General features: G+C 37.1%; 1 protein-coding gene across 1 annotated transcript in view; it reads right to left on the reverse strand.

The window, feature by feature from the left end:
* LOC106075918 (uncharacterized) overlaps window positions 1-24262 on the reverse strand; it is a 34352-nt gene extending 10090 nt beyond the window's left edge. The window contains exons 1-20 of the mRNA XM_056016229.1: window positions 24150-24262; window positions 22938-23025; window positions 22165-22286; window positions 20442-20569; window positions 18248-18391; window positions 16064-16116; window positions 14679-14804; window positions 13884-14062; window positions 13124-13284; window positions 11020-11121; window positions 9968-10145; window positions 8780-8870; window positions 7619-7666; window positions 6580-6633; window positions 5932-6007; window positions 4875-4981; window positions 3726-3860; window positions 2273-2368; window positions 1440-1472; window positions 1176-1242 (exon numbers count right to left, since the gene is read on the reverse strand). Of these exons, the coding sequence (XP_055872204.1) occupies window positions 1176-1242; window positions 1440-1472; window positions 2273-2368; window positions 3726-3860; window positions 4875-4981; window positions 5932-6007; window positions 6580-6633; window positions 7619-7666; window positions 8780-8870; window positions 9968-10145; window positions 11020-11121; window positions 13124-13284; window positions 13884-14062; window positions 14679-14804; window positions 16064-16116; window positions 18248-18391; window positions 20442-20569; window positions 22165-22286; window positions 22938-22998 (1961 nt within the window). The 5' untranslated portion in view covers window positions 22999-23025; window positions 24150-24262. The remainder of the gene's footprint in view (window positions 1-1175; window positions 1243-1439; window positions 1473-2272; window positions 2369-3725; window positions 3861-4874; window positions 4982-5931; window positions 6008-6579; window positions 6634-7618; window positions 7667-8779; window positions 8871-9967; window positions 10146-11019; window positions 11122-13123; window positions 13285-13883; window positions 14063-14678; window positions 14805-16063; window positions 16117-18247; window positions 18392-20441; window positions 20570-22164; window positions 22287-22937; window positions 23026-24149) is intronic.
* Between the last annotated feature and the right edge of the window lie 454 nt (window positions 24263-24716).

Raw genomic sequence — 24716 nt, forward strand, 5'->3', positions numbered from 1 at the left:
ATATTGCAAACAGCAAACGTAGGTGTTCATCATTAGTGTATACAGTGGCTAAAGATTGATACTAAGTTGTGTGTTTCTTAGGTAAGAGTTTGCTGTTGTTTTTAGTTGTTGTTTTTTTGTTGTTGTTGTTGTTTTTTTTTTTTTGGGGGATGATATGAAAGGGGGGGTGGTACAGTGACTGTGTGGTAAAACGATTACTGTCCACACCTAAGGTTGAAGGGTGCAATCTCGGTGAAGAGTGGTATCTTGAAGTTCGGGATATTTCGGATGCTCCTGGGACCACCTTACGGGCGTATCTGACATTAGTTGGGGGAAAGTAAAGGCGGATGGTCGTTGTGCTGGCCACATGCCACCTTGGGAAACCGTCTGCTTTTCATCGTCTGCCTGAGAAATCGCAAAGGCTGAAAAGAGGTGATTCGCTTAACTTTTACAGAACTATGTTACGTCTGAATTGCAGCGTGTCACATGTGTGTGTATAATGTCACGCCTGACAGAACGCAAGAACGTCTGACCAGTAGTACGTGAACTGTCTGTATCATTTGGATCACATTGCATGTGCGTGGGAAAATAAAGCAGATCCTAAACAACATTGATTTCCATAAACTAGATAGCACAGGTTCAAGGTAGAATTATGGGATGTTGATAGAACTTACTATCAGTGACGGAAACAATTCAGAATGATCGATATATGGTACTGTATCAAGGAGGCGCGGTGGTTGAGCGGTAAAGCACTTGGCTTCTGGGTTCGAATCCTGGTGAATCCTGGGATTTTTAATTTCGGGATTTTTTGGCGCCTCTGAGTCCATCCAGCTCTAATGGGTACCTGTCATCAGTTGGGGAATAGTAAAGGCGGTTTGTCAATGTGCTGGCCACATGACACCCGTGTTAACTGTATGCCACAGATACGACCTTTACATCATTTGCCCTATAGACCACGGGGTCTGAAAGGGAACTTTACTATGTAAGTAGCGTGGAGCTAACTATCGGGATTAGTCATAGTACAAAGTTGCTATTCATTAATCGTTATTCCAAATAAATTGTTTACTCTACTGATTCATTATCGTCTTACTACTGTTATTATTTCAAGCATCCGGATGACTCGCTACAAAACAGTTCCTATTTTGAAAGGGTAAAAATAACATTCAAACCAATAAAACGGGATCCAGTTGTCCTACCTTTTTCTATACAAGGCTGAATCCAGACAATCCTGAGCACAGTGCCATTCTGTCCACGTGCCCCATCCTGTATGAATATGTTAATAGAGCGTTAAAAAAAGCACAGATACATTTTATTGTAATACAAAATTGACATTTGATCGGTCAAAATCATATGTAAATAAAATATGACATTGACTTAAATGTCTTTTCTTTCCAAAAAACTCTTTATGATCATAAATTTTGGCATAAATTAGAATTTTAAAAGTGTAAATTAGTTGTTACCTTCACTCTCAGGTGAGCCCTCATCTACGACAACTGTGGTAAGAAAAAAATGAATGTATATCAGTTATCGCGTTGATAAACTTTACGTGGTAACTTTGATTCAAAACTTCGATATCTCTTTTCGTAATCTTTTTATTATTTGATCTCCTTTAATTGTACAATGGCACAATATATAACAAGTAATAATTTGACGGAGGCGGGGTGGCTGAGTGGTAAAGAGCTTGGCTTCCGAATCGGGGGTCCCGGGTTCAAATCCTGATCCCGGGTTCGAATCCTGGTGCAGACTAGGATTTTTACTTTCGGGATCTTTGGGCGCCTGTGGTCAGTCTGGGTCCACCCAGCTCTAATGGGTACCTGACATTAGTTGGGGAAAAGGAAAGGCGGTTGATACTTGTGCTGGCCACATGACACCCTCGTTAACTATGGGCCACAGAAATAGATGACATTTACATCATATGCACTATAGATGTCAAAGTCTGGACGAGGAACTTTACTTAGCTTAGTAATTTGGCTAGGTTTATCACATAAATACACAAACACATTCGCACAAATTAAACTTAAATTAAACTCTGCCCTGTGCACGGCCCTGTGCATATTTGAGTATCACTAAACAATACTGTTTATTAGACTCATTCGTCCCCTAGTGCCATTTGACAATGGAACGGGTTGCCTGAATCAGACAGGAAAGACAATAATTTAGCCGAGTTTAACTCTTAATTAACATGCTCGACTACATTGACACAAAAGATGTACTCATCTTCATTTTTAAAGGAACGACTGTAATTTATAAACAAAGAATCTGGACAGAAGGACCAGTCTAAACTAGAACTCACGAATACAATCTCCTGTTTCTCTGTTAACACAATCGTCGCCACATTTTTCCAAGCAACTTTGTAGACAATCTTCCCCGTATTCAAACAGATCACATTCTAAGAAGTGACATAGAAATAAAAGAAATATAAAAATGTCAAAATGAATGAAACATTGTGTTTTTTTTTTTCAATATACTTTTTTCAGGCTATTTTCACCATTGTTAAATAGGTCAGATTGAAATATTTTTTAACAATGAATCAAACAAGTCTTTATGTGGACTTACATTCAAAGGTAAGTAACTGAATGAATCTATTCCCAATAACTTTTCCGCCCCCCTAAGCTTACAGTTCTTTGATTATATTATTGAAATAAAAATGTTATCTAAGAAAATAAAGGAAATTATTTACAAAACCATCATAAGACCAGTAGCCATGTATGCATGTGAAATTTGGACGCTGACCAAAAAAAAAACAACAAAAAAAACCCTAAAAACTTGGGAATGGAAATTCTTCAGAGCAACAACGGAAAACAAAAGTATCCTGCATGAGTAGACCAGATTTAAAGCAATCTGCTATACAGGGATGCTCGAACCATCTGAAGACCCCTCCTAAGTGATTAAAGTAAAATATAATAAAAGCACTGGATAGAATTATTTCAAAGACTATATGTACGAGACCTATATATGTCTTAAATAAGTCAAAAGAAGAGGTGAATTTAACGATTGGTAATTATCAACTTCATAAAATTAAAATTGTGTGTTCTCAACATATGTGGGAAGTAGGGGTGCATCGTATAGTAGCTCAGGCTCCGGCCGAATATCCGTCCATTTTTCACTATCCGGCCATATTCACTGCAGGTTTATTGGTCGTTGTAGCTGCATTTCTATTAATATGTATAATATCTGTAATGGAATGTATTAACGTTTTTATTTAAAACAAAATAATGTGCTTAAAAATGTATGAATATGCACCAAACATCTTTTAATATAAGTAGAAATGAAACTTTACATTTTAAATGCACATTACATACAAAGCAGCAATGGCCGGTTAGTTAGCATATTGTCAACATGTTATAGTCCTTAGCTACGTCACGCTGACCAGAGGCCTGTCAAGACGTAGAGATTAACAACTACCATTCCTTTTAACTTTTTTAGTCCATCACATTGAGTTGAATGGTTGACACGTGACCACATTAAGTCAGCTGGGGTGGACGTAATTTGAAAATATTGACACTGTCTAGAGGTCACAAGTGTCTAGAGGTCACATCTTATAAGGAAACAGAGTTTGTTTACATGGAGGTGAATCCTTATTAGGGTAGGGAGCTTAACTTCATGCCACGCCTCTACACGGGTAACTGGGTAATGAGTTTGCTTACATGGGTAATCTTAATGCAATTAAATAAATGATATACAAATTTTTCTGGCAGCACTGTCCGCTCGTGCGTATTGGTGTATAGTAATTCCTTGCTACTCACGTTTAATACAACCTTGCCTTGGATATTTGTAACCTCTTCCACAGCGCTGACACGCTCCAGTAAACTTGTCACACGGATGAATACAATTCTTGCAAGTCCGGGTGCAGTTGATACCCCAACTAAAGTCTGGACACTCTGGTGTGAAAAAAATAAACTTACGTTTTCAAGAGAGACAACTCTGCATAAGATTTCTGTTGCACATTTGAAAAAAAACGCAGTTATTTCCCTTGTTTATTTTGACAGCCAAAGGTGAATGTGTTTCCAGTTATATATTCGGTCTTATTTCACAAAGATCCAGAGTATTTATTTATCTAATAACTTGACATTCGTCAACACGTGAATATTGTTAGGAATTATAGTTCAGAACTACATTAGCAAATAGTCAAAAAATACTATTTTTATGGCTGTTTATGTTAATTCCTGTGTGGTCTTAATCTGTTTATATATTAGCTCTTGAGCACTTAGATGAAGAATAGAGGCAGAGGCGTAGTCAGCAAAACGTGCGCCCGGGGCAAGGTGCATTATTAGCGCCCCCTCCCCAAAATTTTCCTTGAACCTCACATTGAAATAGAGGCGGCGTGTGGCGCCACCCTGAAAGTGGAGTCAGGGGCATCGTGCCCTCCCCCTCACTACCCCTCTGGTCGCAGGTTCGAGATATTGTTTCAGTTATTTGGTATGGAAGTAAGAGCTTAAATCTTCGCAGAAAATGGGTCTACCAGTTTCCTGTTTTACTCTTATGATGCTTATCATCATTGTTCATCTCTAACAGTACCTTTATAATTATATCACGCTACATATTCATGATTGAAGATTTAGAAAAATTAAAGTAAAATACTCAGAAAGACAAAAAGATAAATAGAGAAAATATAGGTATGGACAGCATAGAGTGACTTATTATGGCCCCACAGTTACGCTGGTAGGGACGAACGTATGCCAAAAGCAGTTTTTTTTTTTTGGTGAGCTGAAAGGTGGTCGACGTAATAGAGGTGCACCACTCTTTAAAGTCCATCTTGGATGCAAATATATAGGTCATAGCTGGGGCTGCGTAGCCAAGGGAAATATTGCATTTCTCTTTCATCTTCGGACTCGAAGACAAGTCTTATTATTATATAAAGATAAAGGTAAACAGTGTTATAGTGTTAAATTCACCTGCAGGACAAACGATGTTCTCCAAGTAACATTGTTCAAGTATAGTTTCCTCTGATTCCCCCGGACACTCGACCCCAGCATTTCCAGGTTTAGGATTATCACAAAGTCTGTGGGAAGAAATTTTAAAAATCTGGAAATCTAAAGTGCCCCAATGTCTCAAATAGCTTAGGGCCTCATCAAATAAAAAAATCTGGATATCTAAAGTGCCCCAATGTCTCAACTAGCTTAGGGCCTCATCAAAGAAAAAAAAAAGCCCGTCCTGGTTATCGCTTCCTAATATACATTGTCCTCATAGTTTTGAGAGTGAACTTTATTTCAATGCGATGAAACTTCAGAATATTCTAAATCGAAGTCATTTTCAGAAAATTGATACTTCAAGTCACCATCTCTTCAGTGCCGGCCTTAGATAACTAGGCGAAGTGAATTTGGGGGACCCAAATTACATAGAAAAAAAAATTAACAGCGAAAAAAAAAACTACGCAATTTATGTACAGCCTAGATCTCGTGTACTCCAACATATCATTTGGGACATGTTTCGCTGCTTCTTCTGTACAAAATGAGTCCTGACTGAGGCCCCCACCAATCGGAGGCCATAGGCGGCTGCCTAGTTTGCCTATGCATAAGGCCGCCCTGATCTCTTTACAAGACAACTCTTGAAGTCAGTCTTCTTGAGTTGATGTGGGCGGTAAACTCTTTTACTTGACGTCCTTTCATTAGTGCGTATGTTTTATTATAACTTCGATAACACAAGATAATTCTTCTAGTATTAATTTTGCAAATATTAAATATATACACCGAGATATCCACTTGCTTTTTTTCTTCGAAATATTTTTATTTATGTTTCTGTGATCAACTTTTGTTATTTTTATCATCAAATATAGCACTCTCAGTTTGAATAACTGCTTTTTATTGTACAAATTATTTAAACAAAGACACCGCTGTTTTTTTTTTGTTGTTTTTTTTAGTTTTGTCGTGCAGGGATACAATATGGAATGTCCTTAGTAATTGCAAAATATTTAGTTAACCTTTTTTTTAGTTCATATCTAGTTCTCGTTACCTATGCCTGTATTGTGTTGAGTCAGAACAGTTTGAAGAACATTGCCATTCGCTCCACTTGCTCCATTTACGATCAACTGAAACAAAATTCAAGTCAAGATATTACTGACTGTCCCATTGATGGAAAATGATGCAATATTTCAAGATATTACTGACTGAACCATTGATGGGAGATGATGCAATACTTCAAGATATTACTGACTGTCCCATTGATGGGAGATGATGCAATACTTCAAGATATTACTGACTGTCCCATTGATGGAAAATGATGCAATATTTCAAGATATTACTGACAGAACCATTGATGGGAGATGATGCAATACTTCAAGATATTACTGACTGTCCCATTGATGGGAGATGATGCAATACTTCAAGATATTACTGACTGTCCCATTGATTGGAGATGATGCAATACTTCAAGATATTACTGACTGTCCCATTGATGGGAGATGATGCAATACTTCAAGATACTACGAACTGTCACGCTGATGGGGAATGACGCAATACATTAAGATATTAGGGTTACTTTTATCTGGTAGATAAGTAGCCACGTCTCTTTGTGCTTATGTGTTACTATTTGTTACTACCGGCCATGATCATGTAAGTTTGCTAGGCTTACCCCATACATACTGCATTAGATGATACTTACCTTTCTTTCTGTTGTTGTGTTCCTCTATCATGTGTATCTGTTTAATTAGGTCTACTGTCAATGAAAGTAAGCAGAAGATCCTGGATTAAAATTGTGAAAAAGGAAAAAAAAAATCTCTTTTCATGATTTCAAGATTTCTTGAGTACGTTGGAGCTTGACTTGTACCTGTACCTGACACATCTCACATCTTTAGTGAAATGTATAAATACTAACCAAACATAAAGGCTGAACTTTGAACTTTATTTTAACTACACAATAGACCTCAAGCCCTTTCATTGAATTTTCACCTGAACAAGAGACACAAACACGTCAAGGGAATTTTCAACTACACTATAGGCCTCAAATCCTTGGAATTTTTAACTGCACAATATTGAGTTGATTTAAACTGATCAACAATAACATTTGACAGTCCAGCGTTGAAATTTATTGTGGTGAAAACAAAGGATTGAAATATGAAACAATTAACCAGTTTGTCGGTTGTACTCAAATTATGGTAATGAGACTAAATTCTAAAGAGAGATTTCTGAATAGACTGCATCGTTCTTTCTCCCTTGTTCCTTCTTCCTCACAGAGAACATAAATTGATAGCCAGTAACTATATTTATAAAGCTTATATCAACTCACTTTGTCTGTATAGTTCAGGGGTTCTCAACCTGTGGATCGCGACTCATTCGTGAAGCGATATGAATTGAGATATGTCACTTGTGTATTATTTCGCCAATAAACAACGGTATTATTCATTTAAAATATGTTAAAGATTATTTCTTGTTAATTTTACTGATATACTGTACCATTTATTAAGTACTTTGTCACATGTCGAATGTCAAAATGCAAGGGGCTCCCGAAGAGGTCAAACCCTCCGGGCCCCCAAATCCCTAGCTACGCCCCTGAGGAAGATACTGGAGAGAGAAAGGCAGAAAGAGTAAGAGACAGAGAGTAGGAAGCTGTGAAGTCGATACTGAGTGAGGCAAGAAAGTAACGGGTATGAACAACGTGGCTGATGAAAACAAAACAAAGATACGCCCCAAAGGCTATTTACCTGTTAATAAAGCCAAATCCTCGTCCAGTTGACCGTCTCCGTCGTTGTCTGGATATAAGTAGACAAAATGTCGTCTAACATACCAACAAAATATAGCTACTAACCTATGTCAAATTACACATTGCTACCTACCTGGTAAACTTGTGGCAAAACGTATGAGGTTAATTAAAGGTCCCCTTTCATACTTTGTGATCTATAGGGCAGATGATGTTAAGGTCATCAGCTTTTGTCGTCCACGGTTTAACGAGCAGGGTGGCACGTGGCCAGCACAACGACCGACCACCTTTACTTTCCCTAACTAAATTCAGGTACCCATTAGAGTTGGGAGGACTCAGAGGCGCCCTAAAATTCTAAAATTCAAAATCCCAGTCTTCACCGAGTTTCGAACCCAGGACCCCAGGTAAGGAAGCTAAGCGCTAAATCACTCAGCAATCATGCCCCCATGAGGTTAATTAGCTCCTGTAAAAAATTAAATGTTAAGAAAATTGATACCTGTTACTATTCCATTTTACTGGAGCATACAATCAGCCCCTTCCCTTCTTTCCAATTTTTGCATTTTAAAATATCCAATTACAGCTTGAAAGAAGATACTGTCAGGTATAGTATGTAATTTATACGTTAAATGCTCAGCTTTAAATAAACAAAATGTTTATAACAAATCAACTTCGAGAAAATACGGTAATTTTACATCAATGTCTTATTTCTTACTGTCACAACATGCAAGATGTCACAACGTGAGATTGTCTAGATAAACAATGGAAGAGAACATACGAAGTCGCTTGGTTTCTGAAATAAGTTTATGGTATCAACTTTTCTGAAATTACCAGTGAAATTAAATTTTAGTGTGTGTTAGTAAAGTGAGTTTTTTTTTTTTTTAATTTCTAGTTGAGAAATAAAAAGTGTTTTCTTTGGTAAATTTCTGTTTTGTTCCCTCACTTAAATAAGTATCTTCGGCAATAAGGTGAAGTTTGGATGACCATACATATATGTATAGTGTCGCATACGACCTTTTCACCACACAATCAAACTGCAATAAAACAATTCTAACAACATAATGCAGAAATGTGTAGCTGTGAGATCACAAGATATCGTGATGGCTTTTTCAACCTCAAACAACCTTAAAGACCCAGCGTAAATGTCACAACTGGGCATAGACTATACCTTGGTTGTCCAGAAGCTCTTCGTCTATACGGCGATCACAATCATTGTCCAGCAGGTCTCCAGCCTTCATATGCATCATCGTCCTACACACCTGGACAATAGTACACACACACACACAGGTCAGAGAGGCATTGGCTATAGTCAGTGAGGTCATTAAGTGTTTAAATGTTGGGGCAAGGAAATTAAATGCCGACTGAATTTCAAAGCAAGACAATTTTTTTAAATTAAGTTTTGGCTTAATTCATAGTTTTCCGAATGAGATGTGATAAAACAGGATTGCAAGTTGAATCCAGTAGACTGATTTAGTAGGACAGAAACGTTTTTTAAATATATTATGTTTTAAATGTCCAGCGAAAGTAAAGATCGGGACCTTGACCAGTTTTTGCGTAAACAAATACACTGCCAGCAGGAAAAAAATATTTCAAAGAATGTTTAAAGATATTGGGTCAAGAATCATTGTAGTTTCTGGAAAGTTCTTTATCGAAGTCTAGAAAAAACAAGGCAATACCTCGGGAGTCCATTATAGTTCAGCGTTCATTGTTGTTTACTGTTAACCGTTGTTCAAGTCAGTCAAGCTTTCTTGTTATAAAGTTCACACTGTCAGCTGTTTTTAACGTAGGGTCAATATTGTTTTCTGTGATTGAGTTTGAAGGCATTACTCTTCAACCAATTTAAAAGAGATTATACTCTGCGTAGATATTTTAATTTCGCATTGCCAAAAAAAGAGTGCGCGCGCGCGCACACACACACAAAATCTAATTGTTTTTTTTTTTTTCAAAAAGCGTGGTGGCAAAGTAGTAGAGCGTTTGGGTTCCAAACCTAGGGATCTCGAGCTTGGCGAAGGCAGGGATTTTGAACTTTTTACTGTCCACCCAACTCTAATGGGTACCTGACATTAGTTGTGAAAAGTAAATGGTTTTGGTCGTTGTGCTGGCCCTATGACACCCTTGTTAAGCCTCGGTCGAAGAAACATGATTTGTACATCATCTGCCCGATAGATCGCAAGATCTAAAAGAAATACTATACTAATTGCTTTACTACCTTTTCAAAAACATAGTTTATTTTGTACACCGAATAGATCAAAAAGCCTTTTTTTAAATAGCTTTTACCTCCAATAGTGAAAATGTCTATTAGTGAATATCTCTTTTAGTGAAAACCTCTAATGGATTGATCAAACCAGAAACTAACCTCACTTATAGATGCTGCGATGTATCCAGCTGGATGCATGAATGAGACATTGACATACTGACCATACAAGTAACATCCAAAGTTTTGTCTCAATGTGTTGTGTAATAAATAAGTGCCGGTTTCAAGAGGAATGGAGCCCAGCGACCAGGTGAGGCTCCCGGACACCGAATGCCAAACACTATAGTTGTAAAAGAAGATGCATTCTATTAGACAAATTTATAGTAGTAAAACCTTTAGTAGGTGTTATGGTATGATTATAAATTAGTTATTTGTTTCGGGAATAGGGGGAAGTTTTTACTTAGTGACGATGACGTGATATTTCTTTAAAAAGTAAGATAACTCTAGGAGACGTAGAAATAAGGATAATATAGACGGCTAGAAGTAGATGACATTCGACAGTTCCCTTCCTGAGTATTAAACGTGTTTGATGTTCGACACTAACGGTCGACTACCTTTATCAATTGTTTGCCTTTCGCCGGTGTTCCTGTTCCAGCATTAAGTTCGGTGTTACCTCAATTTGAGTTTGTTTTTATTTCAAGTACTTGACACCGCGGAAGCGCTTAACAAGGTAAACATTTATCAGGCAAACGTTGAATATTGCCCCGGAAGTCGAAAAAGGTTAAGGCAAAGTGAAGGCTAAGAAGATTTAAGGTCAACGTTCCAAGCTACAAGACAGGTCGTTTTGGCGACTCCGCGTATACGTACAAATAGACTTTTCATCGAACCATCGATAGACCGTTACCTGTACTTGCTAACACTTACTTGTACCTAATATCATTCAGCCTAACAGTGAACATAATTTTTATTTTCTGCGTACACTTTGGATGGCTGCCTGGTCGAGTGGTATGTGCTCTCGACTGTTGTCTCGATCGTCCTGGATTCTAATCTTGCCTGTCGCCAACCCCGCCATCCGGTTATAATCTTCAGTTACAAATGAACATCGAAAACATGTAAACAAATATATGCTATAATGACGATACTATTAAGGTGTTTAAAGTGGGTTTTTTGTTGTTGTTGTTTGTTATTGCTGTTGTCATTGTTTTGTCACCTACATCTCCTTGTCCAGTTGACTCTCGTTCAGGTAAAGAAACTCCAGGTAGGCGACGTTCCCGACTATAATGGCCTGGTGGGTGGCCGGGAAAATGTCATTGACACTGAAATAGTGAACGTGATGTGTTTAAAAAAAAACATTTGTTTTTAGCAGGGATTGGGTTGTATAGGGTGAGGAGGAGGGTACATTTCAACACGAAAAGAGGCTGGGGGTTATAACTATGGACAGTACAACTGATTAGGTCGAAGTAAATAGAATAAAAACAACAAATGAAGCCCAAAAATAAAAACAAAAGAACTCATTATAACAACCACACACACACAATACACACAAACACAGACAGAAGAAGCAAGTTACAGTATAGAACTATAAAGAAAGGTAAACGCATATACATACAAAGTCAGCAAATACCTTAAGAATTCAAGTAAGGCCTCAACAAAACGTAGTACGCATACACACACACATATTTTAAAACAATTTTTGTAAAAATCAATAGGCTATATAATCTTTATCAGAAATTAAAAGTGTTTTTTTTTTCAATGTCAACAGTTGGTTGAATAAAAATCACGTCACAATAAGATGCTTGAAAAAATCCTAGTCGTATGGAAAAGCCTGGCATGAAGTGGCTGGCTTGATGTAGGAACCATTGGTTGCTGCCTAATTCTACTCTGAGAACAACAAGAACTCAGGAAATAAATGTCGCCGTCCAATACTTAAAACTTACTAATTTTTAAGAGCAATTGGCATGTAAAAACAAAGACTAGAGAAACTGTTATACATATTATACCAGAGGCGTAGCTAGCCATGTGCGGGTGGCGAGGGCCGCACGGGACATCACGTGGTAAGGGGCATCAAACTAAGGTAAACTTTCTCAGTAAAAACAACAAATTATACAAACATGAACAAAAACAAATTATTTTACTTGAAATATTTAATAAAAATTTTATTTTTTTCTACTTTGTTAATTTCCTATGTTCTTTCTTCTGGGGCATATGGTACATGTTGTTACTTCATTGCTCAGTACGCTGGTTCAACTAGCTCTAGAGCTTCTAAATATAGTGACCTCTAGATCTAGATAGTTGACGTGGTTTATTTTCAATTCACTTTGATTTTTTTTTTAGTTTCAGTTATTTTGAAGAAAAAAAATCACTGCTTCTTGATAAGTTTAATGACTACTAAGCAATGACAGTGATACATCAATATTTTAATTAAAATTTATGTGTTTTTTTAACGTTCATTTTTTTCATCACTAACTTGTTAATTGTAATACCGTAATGTAATCAATATTGTGGGCTTTGCACAAGACTGGAAAGTCTAGTTGGCGCGCATAGTGCTAGCTCAGACAGAGAAATTGTATCTCAGGTTGAAATGGATGACGTAGGTATCCAAAGGTACAAAGGATAAAAATCTGATTATGCTACCTGAAAAAATCTTGGATATCCTTTCTTTTCTCTCAAAGCAGAATCTGGCACTCAATGCACATCAAGTTGAGGGGTTTGTGAAATTACTTTTCAAGTACAATCCACTCTTGAAAGAACATGTGCTTAGAACTAGACCAAATACGTACAGGTCTCCACTAATGCAAAACGAACTTATAGTAACATTGGGTGATTACAAGCCAAATATTTCTCAACTATTTTGACAGTAAATCTGACATCTCAAAACTGAATCAATTTCTTCAGATGTAAAGTTTACCTTGTCATGGACAACTACGGGTACAGATTGTTTGCTCTTTTATTGTCATCATCTCGGTCCTCAGATATCGGCCATTTATGTAAATATTTTTGAATAACTGAAGTAAGTGATACAAATATGCGAGCGAATTTTTTTCAGACTTAATTTGATCAAGAATTAATTGCTATCAAAAGTGTAAAATTTGCGGCTTACTCATAAAGCAATTGATTTGGGAAAAAAAGCAACACTTTAACAATTAATACACATTTGTTCGAAAAAACCCCCCCTCCCCTTGTTTTTCTGTTTCATTTGGTTTTTGTTTTAAGGGGGGCATCATGGGGATGTGCCGCACTGAGCAACATATACCCTAGCTACGCCACTGTATAGCCACTACTGCACGTTACAGAGAACATAACATTGACATATTTTACCTAAAAATATATTTGAAGTAAAATAGCTGTGTAGGTACAAGCATACTCAGGCTGGTGTCCCCTAGTTCTCCTGGTGCCCCCAAGCAGGTGGACGCCTGGACGCATATCATCTGAATAGACTCGTTGGACTTGACAAGGCATTCTGTTTGATCCAATCTACGCTGTGGATAGTCGCTTACACTATGGATTCAAATTTATAAAAGTATATCTGTATGTTCTAGAATCAAGAATATTATACAATTTATACAATACCGCTTTATAGCTGTACAAAATGGGAAAAAAATATCCACATATAGAAGTGTATGATATTTTATGCAGTATTTTGGCACCCTCTACGCTTCTGCACCATGGATGGATGCCCCACTCGGCTTCCCCTCGCTACGGCTCTGCTACTACTTAAATATAATCAAACGTTTGCAAAATAAATAAATAAACAGACAAAATTATGCGAAAATTAAAAAATAATTCAGGATGCGTGGGGAAAAAGTGGATTCTTGTGTTGTCGCAATGGTTTGTTATTTCAGAAAAATATCAATTAGTAAATAAAATGTTTTTAAGGTCTTTATATGGATACTGGTAGAAATGCCTTTAAGACGATGCCGAATCGAGAGCTTTTATCACCTAATCTAAATGTGTTCCTTCTCATCACCATGATCCAGTGACAACACTCAAAACACGCTCCTAGATGCTCCTGCAAGAGACTGGCTAACTCTTAGATGTTATCGCTACTCTACTCCCAAACCTCTAGGCAGTGACGTACCATTAAAAAATCGCCTCTTTTTCTCAGCACGTAACTTTCTGGGTGTTGTTCTGAGTTGTAGATATTTACTTCTGAGTAATCTTGGCCGGCTAATACAATGAAGTAGCTCAGGCTTATTCTTGTGCCAATTGCTAGGGTAATGAACTCTGAACCAAAGGTTTCCCAGGGCATTAGCATCTCTGTAGACAGAAAAACATTCACTACTTTAGAGCTGGATTTGAAAACATTCACTACTTTAGTATCGGATTTTAAAACATTCACTACTTTAGTATCGGATTTCAAAACATTCAATACTTTAGAATCGTTTTTCAAAGCATCCACTTCTTTAGGACCTGATTTCAAAACGAACTTTAAACCGAAATTTCAAAGCAGTCACTAATTTTTTACTGGATTTCAAATTATACACTTAATTAGGACCGGATTTCAAGATTTAATAGATTCAGAAATAGTGACGTAGTAATCATAGCATGAAGGGGGTTCATTGCCCACGGGTCCATGATTAATAAGGGCCCTTGAGATAAAGAATGACAACAAATATGTTGACTTTAAGAGTTTAAATGTATAAACTGTTAAAACAATTTAGCATAACATCTGATGTCTATGTTTCTCTGTTGTCAGCATCAGTAAGAAATAAAAAAAATAATGGTTTGTTTTCAAATTTAGCTAAAGGTCAAGTGAAGGCATATTAGTAAACAAATATCGTATGCACTGAAAAAAAAAACAACATATATCTACTGATAAATGCTAGATAATCACATATCCATATATAGGTATATTTATTATATTCCAACTAACCCGAAACAATATCAAAAGATGGTGACATAGAAGAGGTCGAGTTGTCGTTACATTTCATCGCAGGTGTTCTCCCCTGACAAGAACCAGTCAGAACTCCAAATTTTTGTAAGCCATAAATGTAAGTTCCTTTAGGTATTGAAATAGAAGATAAACAATGTTACGATAAGATGTAATGTTTTGATAATTTAGAAAACTCTGTATGTTTTCTTTAAAAGAATTCTTTGTATAAATGCATCTGCTTAAGATATAATAATACATTAAGGTGTCATTTAGTTAACGAGTCCTTATAACATTCCTTTGTCAGTGTGTCTTTACAAATATTTAACAAGCAATAGGGGAAAAAAAGAACACTTTTAAAAAACAAAGCTTATCTGAGGGCAACAACTGCTAATTACTGCCATTTACCGAAAAATACAGGTTTTAGCTCCCTTTCTGCTAAATAAAAGAAAATTAATTCATTAGTACTAGATGATTAAGTGGAGGCGCGGTGGCTGAGCGGTAAAGCCCTTGGCTACCGAACTGGGGTCCGGGGTTTGAATCCTGGTGAAGACTGGGATTTTTAATTTCGGAATCTTCGGGCGCCTCTGAGTCCACCCAGCTCTAATGGGTACCTGACATTAGTAGGGGAAAAGTTAAGGCGGTTGGTCGTTGTGCTGGCCACATGACACCCTCGTTAACCTTAGGCAACAGAATCAGAAGACCTTTACATCATCTGCCCTATAGACCACAAGATCTGAAAGGGGAACTTTACTTTTAGATTATTAACTAACTGCTTAACTTTTGGATTGATTCGTGTATTGTCGTATGCAGCATATCAACTTGATCCGAGAATGGGAAGAGGTAGAAAAAGCATGTCAAAACGTAGTAAGCGAATTAAATCCATATATACATCAACATATCTCATTAAGTAGAATTATACCCCTTATTTTGATATCAAATAAAATAATTAAACACCAATAATTAATTACTTTATTGATAGTTTATTTTATTGATTCATGTTTTGTCAGGCTCGCAATATAATTATACAACTTTGTTTAACTTGATCCGAGATAGGGAAATGGGAGAAAGAAACACAACTTCAAACTTTTTATCAGACGGACGGATAGACAGACATACATACAGACAGAGTGATTGATATAAGTTTTGTAAAGAAGGGATAAAACTCGTAAAGCAGTATTCTATTTTGAGAAAGTAGACCCATTTAGTCTAGAATCTAAATGAAGATGAATATACACGTAAAAAAAAAGGGGGGGGGGTAGTTAAATAAAAAAAAGGGGGAACGATTTGGTAAATAAAAAAGGGGGGCGATTCGGTTAAATAAAATGGGGGGGGGGAGGTCCAAATTTGGTCAACGTGAAACAAAAGACGACTAAAGGTATTATTACCTGTGGCATCACCTGTACTGTTTCCGCAGGTTGTCATTGTAAAACCTTCCTGCCTAAAATGTAAAATTTAAAATTTAAAACAAAATCCTTTGACAATAAAACATTCAACACTCAGAGTGCGCTCCATTACGAACGACAAGTCCACTAGTACTAGCAGCATTTAATCACTGAGATTCTATCAAACATTAAAGAGGACAAGAATAAATTACTTTTTAAGAATTCATTTAGGCGAATATTCCCTATTATTCAACTTATTTCTTGTTTGACAAGGTTTAACAGTTTAAGTAGAGCCCCTGACGCCTAGACAGTGGTTCTCAAACTATTGTCCGCGGATGCTATTTACAAACATTGAGCCGGACAAAATCTGAATACACTCATACAATCTCATCACAATTCATTTTTTTTTAAATTGTATTTTAAAGAAAGAAAAATAGATTTAAATAAACACTCCTTTAACAAAATGCATTTTTGCAGCTTTTTCACTTGGGGGTCCGTGGGCAAATTTGGATTATGTAAAGGGCTCCCGGCGTCAACAAAGTTTGAGAACCTCTGATCTAGACGACCATTTTTTGTATTGCTTTATATAGAGCATCTTACATGGTTATAGCATGCTCAGTACGCTATAGTCCAATCTCTTTTTTTTTCTTGCACAAGGCAGGAGGGGGGTTAAAGGGGGTATCTGGGAGAAGGTTTCCGTGCTGCCTTTAGGCATTAGGCAAACACAACTCTGCTCGAGTGGGAATTTGAACCCGAACCTTCTTGTTAAGATGTCAAGCCGTAGCCAAGCAATTTGGCCACTCAGCCACCTATCCCAATTGGAACCGATAACCCCAAGATAACCCGACAGAAGAAGAAAAACTTTTAAAGACAATTATTTCAAAAGCAGTATCAATGTATGCAACAGTGTGTACCATAGCAAATCGTTGAAGAGAAACCAAATTCATTGTAGCCCCATCAACAGTGCCCACTAAGGAATGTACTTATGATGTGGCAGGTCTGCAGCAATACTGCCCTCTGACAGGCAATGAGGGTCCTCTTAGGAATGCTTAGGACTTGAATGTGGCCTCGAGGTCAGTTATCATTATTAATTTTATTATTATTATTATTAATTTTATGGTACAATATTTTTGTGGTCATTATAATAAACAGGTGATTTTTATAGCTGCGATGCAATTGTATTTGACAGTTTCATAATAAGCGAAAGAGTAAGAATAGAAGTTTTAAAAAAGTTGTTTTTATTCCGTCCCAAACCTCCCCGAACAAAAATTTCAGGTTAAGCGCATGTATTAATTTACTCTTGAGCTCGCAAAAACTTTCCTTCAAGGAATAGTACCAGGAAAAAAAAAGGAAGAGGCAGACAGAGAAAGCGATGGAAGGACAACATAAAAGAATTGACGGGCCAGCCATTAAAAGAGGTTCTAACTAAGGCAAAAGACAGAGAGGAATAGAGAAAGACGGTTAACGAAGCTTGCATGGTGCCCCAACGGTCCAACAGACTAAAGGATAGGTAAAAGGTATATTGAATACTTTAAACAAGAATTCTAATTTAGTTCATGTTATGTGGCAATATTAAGTATGCAATAGTCTGGACTACAATACTGGATCTAGATATATGGCATAGAACATTCTAGTTTGGTGATGGCTCTATAGATCCAGGCTTAGAAGACGGTGAGCAAAACGTTCCTGAACATCTATTTATTGAACGCCTTAAAGAATACATGCGGGAATACCCGCTGACGTAGGCGTGTTCAAGATAAATATTTTCTAGACCAAATATAATTTTAGAAGATTATAGTTAGAAAAGATATATCTACCAAACCAGAGTTTTCCCTGTGTGGCCAATTAGCTAGTTGTTGTTTTTTTTCCTATCAAATACGTAAACTCAAATTTCTACAAAAATAGTTTGAGCCGTTTTTTGTTTGTTTGTTTTTTGTTGTTGTTTTTTTTAGATCAGTGTCCATCTTCCCAAATTTGTATTTTTGTTTTGTGATTCGATAAAGAATGTGGAAGCTGATAAGAGGAATTGTAAAAATGCCCAAAACGAAAATGCTATACAAACATTGTGTTATCTGAAATAAGAAAGACAACTCTTCAAATATATCAAAAGAAAAAATAACATGAGTTATACTTCCGAAATAGTCAAGATAAAAGGCAATCGAAATCTAGAAAAAGTAGACAACTTACGAGCTCAGTGTGATTTTGATCCGGGATTGGTCTCCGTAGGACCTGGACAAATATTGTAACGGCAGAGACCGGGAGGTGAGCTTCAGTAGAAATGTGATGGTGTTTGGCCCCTCGCTGTTAAATACTTGAATAGAGATGTAGGAGCTGGAAGGTTACAAGAGATTACAACTTAAAAGCACTTATAACAATGGACTCTTACGATATTTTCACAATGAGTAGACAATCGACGGCATAGCATACGCCGCTATTTTGCAGGGCCAACCTTAGGCCACTGCAACCTATGCGACCGCAGTGGGCCCAGTATTTTTATAGGACCCGCGCTAATTTAGGTGTATAAATTATTAAATGAAACCATTTTATAACTCATTTTAAACCATTCATACCCAACCACGTAACGTAAATGAGCCAACTATAAGCAACGTTATGTTTATCAGGCAGCAATGAGTTAAGCGAAAGGAAAGTATGGACGTAACACATTTTCCAATAGCTGAAAACTCTATTCTTCATAAGTAGATCCAGATTATCCATCTCATATCGATGCGCTTTAACGTTATACTGCATAAACCACTTACAACTACATTCATTTGTATGAAATAATAATGTTATGACTTGGGCATTACTAAATCTCCCACTCACCCTAAATTTACGGCTAAGTACTTCCGACCCCAACCGGCCACAGGCAGCGCCAGAAAGGAGGCAGCAGAATCTATGTTATCGGCTACCAGGACGCTCACACTGAAACCGTGGTCACCTTGGAAACGTAATGTCCACGACTTCTCCATGGTGTTTGAGTGACTGACGGGATGAATACACAATGTCAATCAGTACATTATTTCATACTCTCTATTTCAATCTTCTTTACACACTTACAGTTGATATGACGTCATTTATCCGTGAGGTGGGGCTTACTACAAGTAGTTTTTATTATATGGGAAGCGTGGTCGAGAGGCCAAGAGCGCTTGAACTTGGCTTGGCTTGGCTACCTTGAAGGAGGCTCTAGGTTCGACACCCGACTCGGGCAGAGTTGTGTTTACTGAGCGCCTAAAGGCAGCACGGAAAACCAATTCCTAGATACCCCCTCCCCCCCCCCCCACTGGTCCACAAATGAGATTAGACAAAAACGCTCTGAGCATGCTATAAGCATGAAAGTAGCGCAATATAAAAGCTATAATAATAATAATATTATATCTATGTTTGTACTATTTTTACTATCTGAGCTATGAATAACTTTTACTTAGTTGTATAGCATTTAGATCCTGAGCTATAAATCCCTTGAGGGATTATGGGCACGACATGGCCTAAATTCCAAAATATCAGCAAAGGAAAAGAAACGATTCAAACGTGTCTCCGGTGTTCCGATAGATTCCACGACGTAAGCACGATTTTTTTACAATACAAAAGGAATGGTCACTTACAATTTAAACATTTTTTGTGTGTTTGGAATAGAGCGCTATTGGATTTTACACTTTTGCAGTAGGTGAGCGCTTTGTTTTTGGACCCCCCCCCCTCCTTTGATTCTCAAAATTCTTAACTATTTATCATGAAATATTGTTTTATTTTAAGAATGCGCTCTGAAAGTGAACAGCAATGCAAAAGAGAATACAAATAAGTATTTAAAAAATTAATCTGTTTACAGTTTGTACGTCACGTGACTCCCTCAAAAACCGTGGGACACAAAAACAGATGACCTTTACAGAAACAGATGACCTTTATATCTGCCCATAGATCGCAAGGTCTGAAAGAGGAACTTTATCAAACTTAACATCATGATTTTGCGGACAGATAGTATTGGATGCCCATCATATGATATACAAATTATGGGTCGGATGGTATAGAAATGCCCGGGCCGGTAACGCCCGGGCCATATTTGACACCCAGTCCGCCCCTGGGTCTGGCTAGAATGTTTGTTGGAAAGGTTTTTAGCAGGACATTGTTATACTATGCGTACTGAGCTCAATTCCCTAGTGCTTCTTTGGAATAATCCAGCCAATCAGAAAGTTATCTACAAATTAAAAGAAACATGGTCCACCTAGCTTAAATTCCATTTAGTTTTGGATATTTACTGTTATTGCTATTTAACAATGTGATGATGTTAGTATGTTATATGTAACTATGTTATATGTATTTATGTTATATGTAACTACGTTATATGTATGTATGTTATAAGAAGCTCGCGGATCGAAATGAAGCCAACATTGACGTACGCTCCAAAACATACAAATAGTTTTTGTCCAATGTAATCGTCTCAGCCACCATTGGGTGCAGCGTGACGATGAGGTGTAAACTGCCATTTCCTTTGAACCAAGGTGTCGTAACAAATACCTGCAACACAAAGACATTTAACTGTGGTATTTAACTTCTGAAATAAAATTCCACGGGTCTAACCACGACAGTGTTGCCAACTGTAAGATTGGAGGTATTTTTTTGTAAAAATGCGAAAAAAAAAAATGTCTAAAATAAAACTTAACGTTTTTGGGTCTCTGACCTGTCGAAATATATCTTTTGTGGAGGCACCTTTCTAGTGGATTCCCCTAGGCTGTAGCCCTGCCTGCCCTACCTTAAATCAGGCCCTCTTACACGTGTGATGAGGACTGCATCCATTCAACATATTGTCGACTCCAATAGAATTGAGCCTCTGTGGCTTCATTTTGTTGTTTGTCAGAAGTGTCCAGGAGTCAGGACCGCTTCAGGGGGCCAGATTTGGTCCGCGAGCCGTAAGTTGGGCATCACTGCAGTGTGAAATAGTAAACCCAATATTTTCGTTATTAGAATTCATTGCAAGTGACTCGACTTTACTAAATAAATAAAGAAATTGTTGTAACCTACCAGGCTAACATAGCCAATACTAATCCAAAAATGTACTGTCTGTGGATCGGAAACAGTTGATAGAGAATACAAATACTATTTTTGATTACAATTTACTAATTGTGTTAATTGACATCAGCCCTATAAGAAAGAAATACTAGGAGATGTGTCATGGACATTTATTTTAGACAAGAAAACGAAGAACGAAAGTATATTAGCCATTTGCTGATAGAAAAAAATATATGTAGGTGGTAAAGAGTTAATACACTCCTTTTTGTCTCTCAACATTTACACATTCGCATTAGCAACATTAGCAGCACTGGCCTCAGCACCATTAGCATTTCCAGCATTCGAATTAGCTGTGGGGAGGACAATGGAACAATGACATTATCAACAGTACCAACATTTATATTAGCAGCATTAGCAGCAGTGGTATTATCAATATTACACACATTGGCATTAGCTACATTAGAATTAGCAAGATTTACACCATGGCATTAGCAACAGTAGTAACATTAGCAGCAGTGGCAATAACAGTATTAGCAACAATTGCTTTAGCAGCTTTGGATTCAGCAACATTAGCAACGTAAAGATCGTATGGGGTGTGTCTCAAGTGAGATAAAAGCCTTTTATATTCTGAAGTTAAATAAACCTGCTAACACTTTTATTTACACAGACTAGATATTATGAAAGAGACGGAGAATCGTTAGTACATTATTATTGTAAGACCGTTTCTTAAAAGGAATAAATTATTGTAAGTAAAATTAATTAGTTTTCACAAACTGTCATGGGTTATTGAACCTTGCTACAGTGATGTCCAAACTATGGCCCGCGGGCTACATCCGGTCTGTGACGTGGTCCTCTCCGGCGGCTCGAAACTCCTTGCCACGGTGCGAAACGAAGCTGAAGAAGTTCAGTTCCACTGGGCTCAACTATTTTTAGCAGTTATGCGGCTCGCTACACGCGCTTCGGTCATAAATATGACCCTCTGTCAGAAAAAGATCGGGCATCGCTGTTTTTTTTTTTAATTTATAAGTGTATAGGACGTCATAAATTAATGGGCGACCTTGGCGACCTTGCTAGTTTTGCGACGCTTGCCTTAGACTCTTTACCTGAAAAGCAGGACTCTCCGGAGCTAGAAGACTAAAAAGCACGAAAGGCATTCTGTAACTTCTTTTGGAACGTGGAGCTATAGGCGGAGTCATCAGGATGAACTCATTCCCTATCGTTGTACCTGCGCAGAAAAAAGTAGTTTCCAGTTATTATTATTACTAGTAGTAGTAGTAGTAGTAGTAGCTGTAGTAGTAGCAGTAGTAGTAGCAGTAGTAGTAGTATGTTAGAAACGAACAAGTAGTCATTCTCTGGCGTTGCCAGGGTCGAGTTTCGTTAAAGGGAAACAATATTTATTGTAGTCCTTTTATTTTTTTCCACAGAGGAATTTTCTGGTGATGTGGCAGGTCTGCAGCAGTACCGCCCTGTGGCATGGTAAGGGCCTTGAAGGTATCTTTGAGGTCAGTCGTAATAATCTCCTCCGTTGGTGTAACAATGGGGTATATTGTTATTTTGGATAACTTCCGTAAACGCTTAATCTCCAGAGAATGAGCGCCAGAGAATGAATACTCGTTCTTTTCTAACCTAACAATGATAATGATAATAATTCTCTTTACGCCACCGATATTTATTCGTCAAAAAATTCAACTATTCAAAAATTAAAACATTTCAAGGGAAGATTATACACATTATAAACTGACGAGCATTCCAATAGAAAGAGTATTTTAGAAGTATGTCTCTTTAATTTAAAAAAATGCATCATTGTGAGTACATATGTGTTTTTGTTAGCCTTAGTTTCATGACTTCAATGCGTAATTTTTTCTTATCTACCTACCCATCATGTGAGCAACATCGGCTGTCAGGGTGTTGACCAATAGAAATATTGGAAGCTTCATAATGTGATTATGTTCGTGTCGTACTATCTGTTGCATTTTCAAAACATTGAAACGAAATTTGTAACAGTATTTATTAAAGGAAATAGACTATAAAATTATATGGTCTATTGAACTAGTAAAGCGCTAAGCGAGTCAACAATACAATGTTTAATCTTGTTTAAAATTTCAAGAAATAAGATTATGTTATATTGTAATAAAACTGGGAAGAGAAATATGTAAAGAAGAGAGAGAGAGAAAGAAGGAGAGAAAGAGAGAATGAGACAAAAGTGAGAAAGAAAAAGAAAGAAAGGGAGAGAGAGAAAAAAGAAAGAGGAGAGAGAGGGGGAGAGAAGAGTAGAAAGAGAGAGAAAGAGAGAGGAGTAGAAAGAGAGAGGAAGAGAGAAGAGTAGAAAGAGAGAGGAAGAGAGAAGAGTAGAAAGAGAGAGGAAGAGAGAAGAGTAGAAAGAGAGAGGAAGAGAGAAGAGTAAAAAGAGAGAGAAAGAGAGAAGAGTAGAAAGAGAGAGGAAGAGAGAAGAGTAGAAAGAGAGAGGAAGAGAGAAGAGTAGAAAGAGAGAGGAAGAGAGAAGAGTAAAAAGAGAGAGAAAGAGAGAAGAGTAGAAAGAGAGAGGAAGAGAGAAGAGTAAAAAGAGAGAGGAAGAGAGAAGAGTAGAAAGAGAGAGGAAGAGAGAAGAGTAGAAAGAGAGAGAAAGAGAGAGAAAGAGAGAGAAAATGACTAGAAAACAAAGAGGTTTGAATTCTCTTTTGCAAAAACCCCTGCCAGAAGCCCTGCTGTTATGCGTAATGCTCAAGAGCTTGTGGCTGCCAGGAACCTGTCGAGACGGAGATCAGCAAGCCTGGGCAGTCGAAAAGAATATGATACAAGGTTTCCTTTTGGTGTGCTTTTAGACTATGTGGTCTTCTAATTGGACTTGTCCCAGCACCCTGCAGGCTCTAAAGTGGTTGTATCAAAAAAGGACTTCTGCCCCACTTCACTTATCTTATCTTATAAAATACAGACGTTACTTCAAAAAAAGAAGATGATTACGTCCTACGCGTTTTCCTTTCGTGGATTAAACCCTGCGCTTACGCAAGTCAAGGGGCAGATAAGATAAGCAAGATTAGGTTAAAAACCATACTTTGTACGGTCTGGATTACATTTTCAATGCCTGTACCTTTGCTTTTTAGAGTTCTCTTTTTGTCTGAGTGTGGGTAGGTCTAGATCTACTTTGAAACCGAGCTATACTGTATGAATGTTTACAAATGTACTCTTTAAATACGATTGAATTTTAGCCTTTTTAAAACTTCCTGTATTAGACCTTAAAAAAATGGAACAAAAATAGAAGAAAAAAAATTTCTCTTTTTTTTTTTTTTTTTTTTTTTTTCAATTACAATTGCTATTCATAATTCAAGGGCAATGAATTTGAACAAGTTAATATATGGGAACAAATTAATGTATTATCTCCCCTGAATTACTACCAAATCCTACTAAGTGAAACTTATCCCCTAACAGGTAGGCCCTAATGATTAAAATGTGGTATGTGTTTGTAACTTGTTTTCGTATCAAACGTTGTCATATGTTGTATGTATCCAGTTTTCTACATTGACTTTTTATAATTTAAGGAAATTATGGAAGATGGAAGTTTATTTTCGCTGTTTGTACACATGTGTAAACTTTATTTATATTTCCTAAGATCCCAAATCTTATTGTTTAAACTAGTTCAGCTGAACACAATTTTTTT

Source organism: Biomphalaria glabrata, chromosome 17 (assembly GCF_947242115.1).
Source record: "Biomphalaria glabrata chromosome 17, xgBioGlab47.1, whole genome shotgun sequence".
Lineage (NCBI taxonomy): Eukaryota > Metazoa > Mollusca > Gastropoda > Planorbidae > Biomphalaria > Biomphalaria glabrata.